The sequence below is a fragment of the Procambarus clarkii genome, chromosome 32 (genome assembly GCF_040958095.1).
Source record: "Procambarus clarkii isolate CNS0578487 chromosome 32, FALCON_Pclarkii_2.0, whole genome shotgun sequence".
Classification (NCBI taxonomy): domain Eukaryota; kingdom Metazoa; phylum Arthropoda; class Malacostraca; order Decapoda; family Cambaridae; genus Procambarus; species Procambarus clarkii.
The window spans coordinates 36,726,813-36,742,057 of record NC_091181.1 but is presented as its reverse complement, the minus strand read 5'-3'; the positions used below and the strand labels follow the sequence as shown (position 1 = coordinate 36,742,057).

At 44.0% G+C, this 15,245-nt stretch overlaps 1 protein-coding gene across 1 annotated transcript in view; it reads right to left on the bottom strand.

Moving 5' to 3' along the window:
- The window catches only part of LOC123759530 (uncharacterized), a 28,500-nt gene extending 15,171 nt beyond the window's left edge, over nt 1-13,329 (bottom strand). Inside the window, 16 exon segments of the mRNA XM_069334899.1 lie at nt 640-743; nt 2,509-2,592; nt 2,913-3,025; nt 3,406-3,511; nt 5,137-5,285; nt 5,648-5,812; nt 7,063-7,231; nt 7,597-7,715; nt 8,472-8,530; nt 8,758-8,851; nt 10,250-10,338; nt 10,827-10,922; nt 11,128-11,179; nt 11,182-11,271; nt 11,775-11,839; nt 13,183-13,329. Of these exon segments, the coding sequence (XP_069191000.1) occupies nt 640-743; nt 2,509-2,592; nt 2,913-3,025; nt 3,406-3,511; nt 5,137-5,285; nt 5,648-5,812; nt 7,063-7,231; nt 7,597-7,715; nt 8,472-8,530; nt 8,758-8,851; nt 10,250-10,338; nt 10,827-10,922; nt 11,128-11,179; nt 11,182-11,271; nt 11,775-11,839; nt 13,183-13,243 (1,615 nt within the window). The 5' untranslated portion in view covers nt 13,244-13,329.
- Nucleotides 13,330-15,245: the final 1,916 nt, after the last annotated feature.

The window sequence follows — 15,245 nt, the reverse complement described above, 5'->3', positions numbered from 1 at the left end:
CAATAATTTATTATTACAAAGTGTGACATTTTGTAAGAGGGGGGGAGGGGGGGGGGCAACATTTAATAAAACACCCAACGTGATTTACACGGAAACTGTATCTGTCTGTTTTATTTTACAATTAGTAAACAACGGGTATAATGCACTTTATAAGATGTACCTAAATTTTCAGAAAGATTTTCATGAGGTCCCTAAAAAAATTCCAGACTGACATGAAATAGTCAGCTGGGTACGTCGTGATCATGGCACTCACTTAACTTTGTTACGTGGTGTAGCCAGTGTGGTGAGGTCTAGTTTATTCTGATTTTCCTCGTATGTCAGTCCTATTAGCTCAGGGACCACTCTTCAAGAAAGCTGTTTGAGTTCCTTCAGGTGGAGATTCCACGCTGGGGCTGCATATTCCAGCACTGGTCTAACATAGGTCGTGTACAGTGTTGTGAAAGCTTCCTTGTCCAGGTTCCTGAAGACCACTATGTCCACCAGTTGTGCGTACGCCGCTGATGCTCTCCTGTTAAGGTATGGCTCTGGTGATAGACTTGGTGTTGTATCTTCTCTCAGGTCAATATTCCTTGACGACTCTAGCATGTGTGTGTGTGTGTGTGTGTGTGTGTGTGTGTGGGAGAAAGTGTAAATACGTACCTGTGGAGAGGAGGGCGAGGGCCCCCAGCAGGCAGGTCTTCACTAGGACGCCGGCAGCCATGATGGTGGTGGTCTGTGGTGCTCCTCGTCCCGACCTTTCCTCTTATATTCACCATACAACACACACACACACACACACCCACCTCACATGTGGTTCTGTTCCACCTGGTCTTCCCTGTGTGTGTGCGTGCGCATCGTCTTCTAGCCCCGCCTTCCAAACATTCGCAGCTCAACAGAGGGGCTTCAGCTCATGGTTCTGCCTCTCTATCCAAACTGACTGGTGTACAGGTTTCCGTACACATTGGTTCTGTCATATTTACACATATATATTTTATTTAACCTATGTATGGAGAGGTTTACCCACCTTCCCATCTACCTTACACAACCTGCTCACAACTCTCAGACTGTAGTGCTTCTGAATGTCCCTGTGGCACATCAGAGCACTCTGGCCCTCTGTGGCTTCTGAGCGTCCCTGTGGCACATCAGAGCACTCTGGCCCTCTGTGGCTTCTGAGCGTCCCTGTGGCACATCAGAGCACTCTGGCCCTCTGTGGCTTCTGAGCGTCTCTGTGGCACATCAGAGCACTCTGGCCCTCTGTGGCTTCTGAGCGTCCCTGTGGCACATCAGAGCACTCTGGCCCTCTGTGGCTTCTGAGCGTCTCTGTGGCACATCAGAGCACTCTGGCCCTCTGTGGCACATCAGAGCTTATTTGTTTATTACCCTTCTCGTGGCTCTCTAAGTTCACGGACGAGTTTTGCAGCAAAAATCTGGACCTTCTCCGTGATAGCTCAGGTGTGTGCAGGCGTTGACACATGTGGAGCGAGAGCCATGTGTGTCACCAAGGCTGGTGTGGGTGTGTTGACACATGTGGAGCGAGCTTACCGGTGAGAGAGTCCGGTACATCACCAAGACTGTAGATAAGCACATGCAGGTGCACGTGGTTCTTCCCACTGCCCATCACCACTCAGGTCGATGTGTACACCTTCCTCCTCCACTAGCAATGCCCTCTCTTCCCCTACACACACACATACACACACACACACACAGGTTGAGAGGCGGGACCAAAGAGCCAGAGCTCAACCCCCGCAAACACAACTAGGTGAGTACAACTAGGTGAGTACAGGGAACACCTGTGTGCGTGTGAAAATATATATATATATATATATATATATATATATATATATATATATATATATATATATATATATATATATGCAATTGACGATCACAAAACACTGATCATTTTATGCGGAAAATCCACAGAGAAATATGAAATGAGGTGAACGTTTCGGCTTTGTCACAAAGACTTTTGTGAACAAAGCCGAAACGTTCACCTCATTTCATATTTCTCTGTGGATTTTCCGCATATATATATTATATATATATATATATATATATATATATATATATATATATATATATATATATATATATATATATATATATATATATATATATACCGTTTTCTTGACGTTGGGAAACCTTAGGAGGGCGGGCTGGGCTGGCAGCATCAAGAACAGTGTTCGCGGCCAATGTTTATGTACAAAACTTACTGCGGTTCATTTTACACTACACAGTATGACCTACTTGAGATATTTTTTTTGTTTAATATATAGACTGTTAAAACATCAGCTAATATAATAATTTGTATTTGAACTCAGACGTTGAACAAATTGTCAAAGCATGACTGATAGTGAGCCCTGGCATCCAGTTAAGAGGGATAGTTTGGTAAAAGGCTGATTCATTCATTCCTGCTAACGACGCTTTTCGGGACATTATATAGTAATTTTTTTTAAGAATAGGCTGTTAGAATAGGCTGACTATAGTCACTTTGGGAATAAATTGGAAATTCTATCATTCATAACATACCCGGAAATATCACACTCTAAGTTAACCCATCTAATATTAACCATAACTTCTACAGAGCCTAATTCGGGAAGAAAATGATGGACACTGCAGTTAACAACAACATTGGAGACATGAAGGGAAGACAAATTAAAGATAATGATGTTAAAGAACAAATAAAACGAGTACTTTTTTTATTGCATAGCGTTTATTAAATTTTCAGCGAGATGACACTTAAGTTCGGTCTAATACTTTTACATTAGGAATTAAGGAAAGCTTGAGTAGAAGATAACATGGAGAGGAAACAGAGGACGAGAAATGCAGAGGCATGAGGAGGAGGAAAGAGAAAGAGAAATAGAGAGATACCAATTAAGGTTACAGAGAGAGCTACGTGGTTTGGCAGGTGGTCACGGAACTACGGAACGAGCTATTCACTACTCAGCTCGACCAAGGCGGCGAGGGCACCGCTGTAGGCGGCGTTGAAGTCGCAGGCCACCTGGTTCTGCTGGCTGTCCTGGCGGTCGTCCACGTATTCGCCGTCCTGAGGGCGGCAGAGGAGGTGGTGAGCCAGTTAGAAGTGAGAGAACAAGATCACTGGACGGGGCTTGTACGTAGCCTTCAGTATATTGGTTCACGGGGAGGGAGGCGGTATGATATTGTGGGGGAGAGGGGGGGGGGGGGTATGGGCAGGCGTGTATGGGTAGTAAACTTAGAACGTGGGCGGCATTGGCTGAATAAGGTGATGCTTCACAAATGTTACAAGTTTACTATTCTGAAGGAGAGACCTGTACATAGCGATTGATTCACCAGAGTGAATAGGTGTAGAAACTATTAAAATAATTATTGATCAGATCAGGTAATCCTGCAGGTCGCAAGGAGCACATGTTTGTGACCGTCTCGAGGAGGCAAGGCGTCACTCACCTCTGCTGGTCCGCCGACGAGGGCGCCGTACAGCACGTGCGGGTTGGGACCCGTCTGGGAGTACGCCCACCCGAAGTCGCACACCTCCGGGGGCTCCGGACACGAGCTGAGGAACACAAAAAATTCATGTTAGAAAACGGCATTTCTCACATTTGTAAATCGTTGTAAAAAAAAACCTCATGTCTCAGCTCTACTCTTTCTTAATACAAGTGTGAGGATATTCTCTATCTCCGCTCATCACGGAACAAAAATACAACCATTTTGTTTAAATAATATTTGGATTAAAAAATAGTGAAGAAAAAGTAGTGGACGTATGTGTATGTGGTCACCTGGCGTTTCGCGAGCACTTTGTCCTGGGTTCGTATCCTGGCCGGGGGAGGATTTACTGGGCGTCAATCTTTAACTGTAGCCTCTGTTTTCCCAACAGTAAAATGGGTACTTGATTGTTAAACGATTTGGCGGGTCGTATTCCGGGGAACATAGGATTAAGGACCTTCCCGAAACTGTATGCGTGCTAGTGGCTGTACAAGAATGTAACAACTCTTGTTTAAACAAAAAATCTAAATGTGCTTGCAAGTTGAGCATCAGCTCCCGGGCCCAGTGTTAGTCTCCGGACGCCTTCGCTTGAAACTGTTTGGAGTTATGTATGCATTTTCTCTCTCTCTCTCTCTCTCTCTCTCTCTCTCTCTCTCTCTCTCTCTCTCTCTCTCTCTCTCTCTCTCTCTCTCTCTCTCTCTCTCTCTCTTCTCTCTCTCTCTCCTTTTTCATTCAATCCATGCCTTCTCGTCCTACATCGGCACCTGACAGACTTAGCTTTTGTAAAATTTGTCAATGCTTCTAAGAATCTTATATGTTGTGATTATGTCACATCTGCCTTTTCTCTTTTTCAAACGTCCGGTAATCTAATTCCTCAAAATTTTGCGTTCTAAATACAGAACCATCTTGGGATTGTAACAAATCTCAAAGCTTCCTAACGTTTAGAATCGCTTTCCAGTTGTTTAATAGTCTAACCTCTCCATCGAAACATTCTAGATTATCGTAAGAGATTTTCTCAGTTTAGGCAACCTTATTCAGACATACTTAGTAACTTGGCAACTATGTTTGAATCTGACTACTTCATCGCTCACTAACAATTTCCTGTTGGTGTTATTGTGTAATAATTTCGGTTGTTTATGTTACCGTTATCAGTGTGTGTGTGTGTACTCACCTAGTTGTGCTTGCGGGGGATGAGCTTTGGTTCTTTGGTCCCGCCTTTCAACTGTCAATCGATTGGTGTACAAATTCTGGAGCCTACTGGACTCTTATCATATCTACATTTGAAACTGTGTATGGAGTCAGCCTCCACCACATCACTGCCTAATGTATTCCATTTGTTAACTACTCTGACACTGAAAAAAATATTTTTAATGTCTCTGTGGCTCAATTGGGTACTAAGTTTCACACCTGTGTCGCCTCGTGTTCCTCCCGGCGCGCGCGCGTGTGCTCTCCTAATTGCGCTTGCGGGAGTTGAGCTTTGGCTCTTTGGTCCCGCCTCTCAACTGTCAATCAACTGGTGTACAGATTCCTGAGCCTACTGGGCTCTAAAACTTAGACACGTGTGTGTGTGTGTGTGTGTGTGTGTGTGTGTGTGTGTGTGCGTGCGTGTGCGTGTGCGAGTGCGTGTGCGTGTGTGTGTGTGTGTGTGTGTGTGTGTGTGTGTGTGTGTGTGTGTGTGTGTGTGTGTGTGTGCACCTGGATGCATGGTGGGGCCTCTCAGGGTACTTCTCTCCGAAGCCGACGACGAAGGACATATTGTAGCGGGAGTTGTCGCCCAGGAGCAGATCAATCTGTTCCGCCGCCCAGTCGTTGTTCACGTCCGTGTCAACGCCGTATTTGGCAGCCTTTAAAACAGAAGAGAAACAAACCATTAACGCAAATACTGAATAGACTTGCTGCAGACACTAATGGTGAAATATTGAGTGACTCTTATTACAAATTTTTGTCACTGCATCAAGCTATTAGTGGTAGATAAATACACACAGATAATATAAAAATTACGTACAAGATAATTGAAAACATAGTTTAGGTCGATCAAACGCTAGAGGGCTTCAGTTCAGTATAGTATCAGTATCAGTTCAGTATAGTGAAGTGTGGTATCAATATAGTATAGTACCAGTTTAATAATAGCAAAAAATGGTTGCATTGGTGGAGGGCTGAAGGCCTATGTTGAGAGTATCCAGGTAAAATCAAGGGAACTGCTGACCCAGAGGTGGAGGAAGGCAACATTAGCGGCGTGTCTGTTGGGGCCCCACTCGTCGAGGTAGACCAGGCCCTCCGGGGTGTACGTGGCCGTATTTTTCAGCCAGTCGAGGTAGGTGTTAAGCTGGTTCAGAGCGACGTCGTAGTCGTCCAGCTGCCAGTAGAGCGCCTGTGGAAGGCAGACGCGATTGACATTAGTATTGTAGCAATGACCTCTGCTTCTCACACAGCCTCAGGGGCACTGGGAGGGTAGAGGAGCAGATGATTTCTGACTTTCGATATTTGGCTGGGAACTTTCCCTACCTTACAACCCATTTTAAGACTTACCCTACTTATTTCCCTTAAAACGCGACCCGCCAGTCGGATTACAACGAGGGCCCGAATTACTATTGGGTAAATAGGGGTGAACAGTTAAGGATTGGTGCCCAATCGTCCATCCATATCCGGGGCTCGATATCGCTCCCGACATGCAAGGTGAGGGCTGTATCTGCAACACAACGACACAATAGTTCTTGTATAGTTGTGTTGTTACCGTAGAGATGACTACTGACTAGAGATGACTACTGACTAGAGATGACTACTGACTAGAGATGACTACTGACTAGAGATGACTACTGACTACTGGAATGTTTAAAACTTGTAGTCAGTACAAACATCGCAGCTTTAGGAACCTCGTATTTATATATTTAACTGTTTCAAACTTCCACTTGTTTGATCGTTTACTTTTTACTGCTGTCAATATTATTAAATGATGTTTTCCAAGTGTATTTTCCAAATTATTTGTTTGAAAACGATTTAGAATTAAAATATCAATACAGTCCACACCAAGGCCAGGTTCGCTAACAAGGTTAGCGAATCTTGGGAACCTATTTCAAGGTTAACTTTGAAGATTTTCTCGTATTTTCGTAACATTCAAGAACATCAATTTATTAATTTCCAACCTATGCAATGAAACAGGTACACCAAGGACAGGTGTCAGCTTAACAAGTAACATATTTTAAATGAAACTCTGAATGTACAAAGTGTGTGTCGTATCACTAGTGGCACAAGTACAGTTTTTGCATTTACAGCAGGAGGCCTGGTCGGGGACCGGGCCGCGGGGACGTTGAGCCCCGAAATCATTGCAAGGTGATGTAGCTTACGGTTAGGTAACTTACTGATATATAATGAATAAGTAGATATATATAATGAAGTAAGTAGCTTACTTACTGATATATAAAAAATAGGACAGTAAGTAGCTGTTGGTCCTGCTGTAGAACCGACAGATCAACTGGACCTTGTATTTTTAGAGACCAAGATGTAAGCCTAAAAATTTCACTTGAACTAGACGGTAGATCGACAGTCTCGCTTCTCGCAAGTCGGAGTTCAATCCCCGACCGTCCAAGTGGTTAAAGTCTTTTAAAGTCCAATGAAACTCACGTAAACTCCGGCTTTCTTGTCGTCCCACGAGAACTGGCGCGCCGCTGAGTACTGGAAGGCGAACTCGTAGTAGAGTTCAGCGGCGTGGGTGATGTAGGTTTGTTCTTCCGTGGCCTTCGCCAGCCACAACGCGGCCCAGATCAGCTCATCCTCGTACCCGCTCCACGAGCTGTGGAGAAGCTGGCATTGTAGCAGCTGCAGGGGGAAGCTTTACGATGGCTAAGCTGTGTTATCGGAAAAGCTTTGTTATTGTCTGGAGGTGGGTATGTCGTGGTGCCTGTCTGTTGTAGCACGGAAGTGACTGTGATATGGTACTAGACTGGTCGTTTTGTGTTTCTCATGTGAACTGTGGAGTGGTAGTTCGTTCCCAGCTGTAGCTTCCCGCTGGTTCATGCTCCTCCCTCCCTCCAGCTGCGACCTTCCTCCCTCCCTTATGTATGTCCCCCTCCCCTATTTCATGTCGTTTCCCCTGGTGTATGTCCCACTCTTTACTGGCGCACATTCCTTCCCTCATTAAGTGTCTCAGGAACTCACTGGTAAAAGTCGGCGGCGTCGGTGATGGACACGTCGTAGTTCTCCCTGAAGTTGTTGGCGAAGTCGAAGAGTTCCTCGGCCACGTCGAGGAGCTGTGCGGCGTACTCCGAGTCCAGATCCTGGCGAGAGGAACGTGGCGAGGTGAGAGAAGTAGCGAGAAAACAGTGGCGAGTGAGGCATTTGTGGCGACGGAGAAGACAAGCCGAGAATGGCATAGCGATTTTAGTGTCACAGTGCCAAAGGAAAATAGTGAAATATTCTCCAGGCAAGCCATCGGAGAACAAGACCCAAGAGACAGAATAATAGAAGTGAAACGGTAAAGACAACAGGAAAATCAAAAGGACGAACAGCAACAACAGGGGGGGGGGGGCAATAACTGAGTCAAACGCAACATCAACAGTAATAACAGGAAGGACATGGCAGCAGAGTCAATAGGAAAGAACAAGACAGTATTAGGGACAACATGGATACTATTAAGAACAACTTGTTCAGCATTAAGGATGATAGGGATAGTTGTAGGGGCAATAGGAACAGTAGTAGGGACAAAAGTAGCAGTAGGAGGCACAACAAGGTAGCGGGAAAGTAACAGCAACAGGTAGAACAAAATAAGGATGAGAGACAGTGGAATGCTAATAGCAAAGAGTAGTGTAAAAGGACGTCACCCAGAAGAACACGAGAGAACAACAGGAAGGAACGACACGAAAGAACAGCATGAAGAACACGAGAGAACAACAGGAAGGAACGACACGAAAGAACAGCATGAAGAACATGAGAGAACAACAGGAAGGAACGACACGAAAGAACAGCACGAAGCGATGGCCCGAAGGGACCCCAGGAAGAACGTGAGAGGGGCTCAAGGAACAAGGGCTCCTCACCTTGAAGACGATGGAGGCGGCGGCGAGGGCGGCGGCCGTCTCGGCTGCCAACTCTGAACCTGAGGATGAGGAGACAAGACAACTTGAGAGGAGACAAACTAATTAACGCCCGCTTGAGGGGCAGGACGCTCTCAAGTCACGTGTATAATGAGAGTCTTTATAGAGAAACTTCTCAAGATATTAACCTCAGGAGGTTGATGGCACTTCCGAGCAATGCAGAGAAGCCTGACTGCTTGACTGAGTGACTGGCAGACTGGGTGTGTGACTGAGTGACTGGCTGACTTACCTGGGTTGTCTTCGTCGATCTTGTAGGAAGGTCGCTCCATGGTCATTTCCTCAGGGCGGCCCCAGTAGCTGTGATCAATGTGGCCGTTACCAACCTGCAGAGTGCCCCAGAAAGCTCTACAATATTTCAGTAACTAATTAATAAGTGAGGTCAATTTTAAGGTTTTGGGCTTAATGTATACTATTTTTTTTAGTAAATACAAGTAATTTTTACTATATTTATTTTAGTATTAAGTAACCACATACATTTATGTTCCAATTTAATATGGAGACATTTTGGAAGTCTTGGAATGTTTAAAACTAATTGAAAATAAATAAAATGCATAAATTAGTGAAACTAGAAACGTAGAAACAGTTCTCGAACCTCAATGATAAAAAAAAAAAACAATTAGAGGTTCGATTTTCAACCCGTTCTCACGAGCGCTCCCAACGTCAAGAAACTATCGTACTAAAAAGCCTTATCTTAACCTACCAGAGGACCCACGGACAGAAAACGAGACATTTATGTCAATTTCGCGAGCCGCTACCATTAAGTAAAGTATACCATGGCCTTGGATAAAGTATACATCAAAATTTCGACGTACTATAGAGAGAACAGGTTGCGATTTTTTGAAGGCGTCTTGGTGACTCCATTCTTAAACGCATTTCTATGCTGCCCGTCCTCTCGAGTTGCCACAACGGACGGAAAATGTGCTACTTAAACACCTCCAACCTGACCAAGCGACTCACTCATAGAAAACGTGAATGTTTGTGAGTTGCTGTCATTTATAGTACATCATATTTTCTCTGTTGGAGATTTTGACGTCAAAATGCGATATATATATTTTCGAGAGAAGAAGCTGTCCAGTAAGTCACATATCTGCCTATTAAGAGCTGTACTGTACATACAGTACAGCTGTACTGTTGTAAGCTGTACTGCACACATAAACGAAAATTTAAAGATTCCTGAATTCACTTGCATCATGTAAGGATATTTGAGTGTGTAATGGGTGTAATTAATGGTTAGGGGTTTTTGATAAATTTGTATAATTTCAAGATGTCGTGGTCCAAGGGATAAGTCGCGCGTCTGGGGTTACCCAGGACGATGGTTCGATTCCCCATCCTGCTTCAAGGATTATCTTATAAATATATCACGATATTGTGACTTCCTTGTGAATTCCAAGATTTTTTTTGAAGCCACGCCTACTTTGAACACACAACGATGACTCTTAAGATGGTCCTGTTTCTTTATAAAATTTTTGTTGTTTTTGTTGTACCAAATATATTTGCATTCGGTTTGACAACAATTTTAAATAAACTGAAAAAAATAGCGAGAGGAAAACAACAGATTTCTCTGGTGCACAGACCCATAAAAAGAAAAGCAGGCCTTTGTAACAGGCCTTTTTTTATAGCATGGAAAGATAACCAAAATAGTTTTTTGTCTTTCCCAGACTCAATAGAGCCCTACACTGGCACTATACTGCTGGCACTCAGAGTACAACACGCAGCCTCACCTGGCCCCAGAACTCGTCCGTGGAGTTGTAACACTTGAGGAAGTAGTCGGTGGCCCACTTGATCGCTGCCTGGGCGTACTCAGTCTGCCCTGTGAGGAAGACACGCAGGCAAGGATAAGAACAACATGAGGGAGTTTAGACGCGCCACTTAAGCATCATTCCAGGTTCCCAAAGCCTGGCGTACGGCTGTGTGGTGGTGTTGGAAGGAGTAGAGATTAGGCTCTTTGGCTCCTTGGCTCATTGGCCAGTTGATTCAATACTTATTGATAGCGAGAACTTCATGGTTTAGAAAAACCATTGTTGTACGCTTCCATGGGTAATTTTATGTTAGAATATAACTATGGGTAAAGAAAATATTGCTCACCCTAAAGTCATAATATTCAGAAAACAAATCAGTTCAATGGGATGATGACCAGAAAATTCCTAATGAAACAAAGTTATTTGTTGTATTTCTGTGTATGGTAAACCTATTTCTCCTCGGTGGTCGTAGTCTCGACCTTTAATACTGCAACTCGGTCCACCGCGAAGACGATAAATTATTATTCGATACAAAGGAGCAGAGGTGTAGCTAACTCACCGGCTGTACTGTAGCCGTCGGGGAACTCGATGAGGCCCCAAGACAACATGGTGGTGGTGAAGGCCATCGGGAAGCCGAACTTGACAAAGTCACCAGCTACGGCAGGAGGAAGAAGATGAATGTTACTCAGGACAAAAGGGATGAGTGTTACTCAATGTCCATAGGTGAGCGTGGGTTAATTAATATGTCTATCTCTGTCTGTCTGTCTCTCTCTCTCTCTCTCTCTCTCTCTCTCTCTCTCTCTCTCTCTCTCTCTCTCTCTCTCTCTCTCTCTCTCTCTCTCTCTCTCTCTCTCCCTTACCGTCATAGTAGCCACCAGTGAGGTCTTGGCCCACATCAGAAGCCGTCGTCCAGGGCCTGAGTCGCCTCGCCAAGGGACGCGGTTGTCGTCCGGCAGAGGACCCGACCGCTGCGCCTCGTAGAACACGAACGACATGCACAGTGCCTGAGGGGAGTGAGGAGGTGGAGGTACAGTGCCTGAGGGGAGTGAGGAGGTGGAGGTACAGCGGCTGAGGGGAGTGAGGAGGTGGAGGTACAGTAGCTGAGGGGAGTGAGGAGGTGGAGGTACAGTGCCTGAGGGGAGTGAGGAGGTGGAGGTACAGTGGCTGAGGAGAGTGAGGAGGTGGACGTACAGTGGCTGAGGGGAGTGAGGAGGTGGAGGTACAGTGCCTGAGGAGAGTGAGGAGGTGGACGTACAGTGGCTGAGGGGAGTGAGGAGGTGGAGGTACAGTGGCTGAGGAGAGTGAGGAGGTGGAGGTACAGCGGCTGAGGGGAGTGAGGAGGTGGAGGTACAGTAACTGAGGTGAGTGTGCAGGTGGTGGTGATAACTTAAGAGAGTGGGGGCAAAGGAAGGAAAAGATGGTGAGGTCAGGTGTGAGAGATGAGTCAATTAAACATTAAAATGAATGAAACTTTCATGTGTGTCATGTGTCAGAGAGTGACACTCACCTGGCTGTAGTCATAGGGTGTCATGCCTGTTTCCGCACACGGGTTCGTGTCAGCTACGACGGTATCTGTGGACGAGGAGAGTAATTGGTGAGGTGATGATTGAGATAGTGAGGGAGAGAGAGATGAAGGATGGTGACGAAGATAGTGAAAAAGGGAGGTGAAGGTGGCGACAAAGATAATGGAGGGAGGTGAAAATGGTGACGAAGATAGTGAATGGACAAGAATGGTTAACTCACGAGAGCGCATGGGGAGAAGAACAGATAAGCGAAGACCTTGTCTCTAAAAACCAAGGTTATCTCTCGTGATATCTAAACTAAACAACTGCTATAAATATGTGCACAGTTGAGATTATGTGAGAACAGCAACAGTAGCAACAGGTGTCTGAGTCCCATCTCAGGTGACGTCCGCTCTCTCCTCTCACCCTGGTTACTGCCACAGATAACTCCACCCAGACCTTCACCTTGTCAGTTTCTTAAGGAAGATCCAAAACGCTGGTTCGAATCCCTGGAGTGCTCCAGGAATTTTCGCATAAGGATATCACGCTTTCACGTAATTGTGATTTCCTAATGCGTCATTGATATTAATAATAAAAATAATAATTTTATGACAACAAATATTAATAGCAGAAATTATAAAAAAAAAAAACAATAGGAACTGGTTTTCAAAATAAATAACTAGAATTACTGATGTATAAAAGTAATATTAACGCTACTACTTATACCAAATGTTATTATATTAAGAACACAACTAACATTAAAATTATTCAAATTAATAACAGCGCTGAAATGTGTGTGCTCGCCTAGTTGTGTACACTTGTATTTACTATTTGGCCCTGCAGGCTCGAGCTGTTAGCTCCTGGGCCCTGCCTTTCTATGATAGATGAACGTAGGCATCAGGTTAAAGAAACTCTGCCTATTTCTTTCTGCCTCGGCATGGATTCAAACCCCGGCCCTTTGGATTACGAGTACCGAGACCTGTACGCTCGGCCGCGAGGACCTGTGCTTGCGTGTTTACATCTAAACTCACCTAAGTGTGCTTGTGGGGGGTCAGGGTTCCAGCTTCTTGACACTGCCATTCAACATTTAATCAGCAGACATAATAGTTTCCTGATATCCTTTGTGGATTATGTCGTATCTTCCTTAATGCTTCTGTGTACGGAGTCCCTCCACCCGTGTCCTGGAGTCTACCTCCTCCACCAGTTTACTTCCAAGTTTACTCCACTATCATGACACAGTGAAATTGTAATATGCACCTCTCGCTCATGTGGAGATTTTCTCTTCAGTTGCATCCCCTCTGTTTATGTGAACTTTACCAATTATAAGAATGTTGTTATGTCGTGATCATGTCTTCTCTACTTCTCTTCTCCTAGAACATGTATCTGTGTGAGTGTGAGAGTGGGAGTGCGTACCTGTGGAGAGGAGGGCGAGGGCCCCCAGCAGGCAGGTCTTCACCAGGACGCCGGCAGCCATGATGGTGGTGGTCTATGGTGCTCCTCGTCCTCACCTTCCCTCTTATATACCACACACACACACACGCCCCCTCACGTGTGTATCTGTTCCACCTGGTGTTCCCTGTGTGTGTGTGTGTGTGTGTTGCGTGTTGTGTGTGTGTGTGTGTGTGTGTGTGTGTGTGTGTGTGTGTGTGTGTGTGTGTGTGTGTGTGTGTGTGTGTACGTGTTGAATTCAGGTGGTGGGAGTGATTGCAGTAAAGAGAGGCAAATACGAAGGTTGTTGGAGAGTCTATTCAGGTGATATCTTCCCACTGTTCACTTCTTTGCAACATACGCACCGCTGCATACACACACACACACACACACACACACACACACACACACACACACACACCACACACAAACACGCAAACACAGGCGGGGGGGGGGGAATTGTGTATAGACGTCTTCCAGAGGGTATAGAATCATTCCTCTCAATCTTTGCTGATGATGCTAAAATTATGAGAAGGATTAATACAAAGGAGGAGAGCATGAGGTTACTAGATGACCTGGACAAACCGGAAGAATGGTTCAACAAACGGCTATTACAGTTTAACTCCTAAAGTAATGAATATAGGTGTAGGTATCTGGAGGCCAGATAAAATGTCCCATTTAGGGGATACAATCCTTCAAGAATTAGGGAGAGAGGAAGATTTGGGGGTTGATATCACGCCAGACCTGTCCATCGAAACCCACATCAGAAGGATACAACCCGTTCTCGCAAATTCGTAAAGTCAATATTGACTTATTAACTACGTGCATAGGTGATATACTAAACATAATAGATACCCTTAAAAAGATTCATAGAAAACGCCGACCTTACCTAACCTTGTTAGTATCTTAAGATAAGCATCTTATTGCTTCGTAATTACAATTATTACTTAACCTATACCTATTATAGGTTAGGTAATAATTGTAATTACGAAGCAATAAGATGCTTATCTTAACATACTAAGTAGGTTAGGTAAGGTCGGTGTTTTCTATGAATCTTTTTAAGGGTATCTATTATGTTAAGTATGTCACCTATGCACATATTTAATAAGTCAATATTGACTTATTAAATTTGCGAGAACGGGTTGAAGGATATCATCAGCGGTATATGCCAGGTTGGCCAACATAAGAACGCACTTTAGAATCTTGTGTAAGGATTCATTCAGAAATTTATATACCACATATGTCAGACCAAATATATATATATATATATATATATATATATATATATATATATATATATATATATATATATATATATATATATATATGTCGTACCTAGTAGCCAGAACGCACTTCTCAGCCTACTATGCAAGGCCCGATTTGCCTAATAAGCCAAGTTTTCATGAAATAATGTTTTTTTTGACTACCTAACCTACCTAACCTAACCTAACCTAACTTTTTCGGTTACCCAACCTAACCTAACCAATAAAGATAGGTTAGGTTAGGTTAGGTAGGGTTGGTTAGGTTCGGTCATATATCTACGTTAATTTTAACTCCAATAAAAAAAAAATTGACCTCATACATAATGAAATGGGTAGCTTTATCATTTCATAAGAAAAAAAATTGAGAAAATATAATAATTCAGGAAAACTTGGCTTATTAGGCAAATCGGGCCCTGCATAGTAGGCTGAGAAGTGCGTTCTGGCTACTAGGTACGACATATATATATATATATATATATATATATATATATATATATATATATATATGTCTGAGGGGAATGAACTACACGGAGAGATTACTGGAACTAAATCTCACGTCACCGTCACTGGAAGGCAGTAGAGTTAGGGGAGACATGATCACCATATACAAGATACTCATATAAATTTATAGGTTAGATGAAGACAGAATATATACCACAGGAGGCACACGCACTAGCGGACCCAGGTGGAAATATCTGGACATTTGTACCCAAATGAGCTATAGGAATAGAAAGAACTTTTCTAGTGTCAGAGTAGTTAACAAATGGAATGCATTAGGCAGTGATG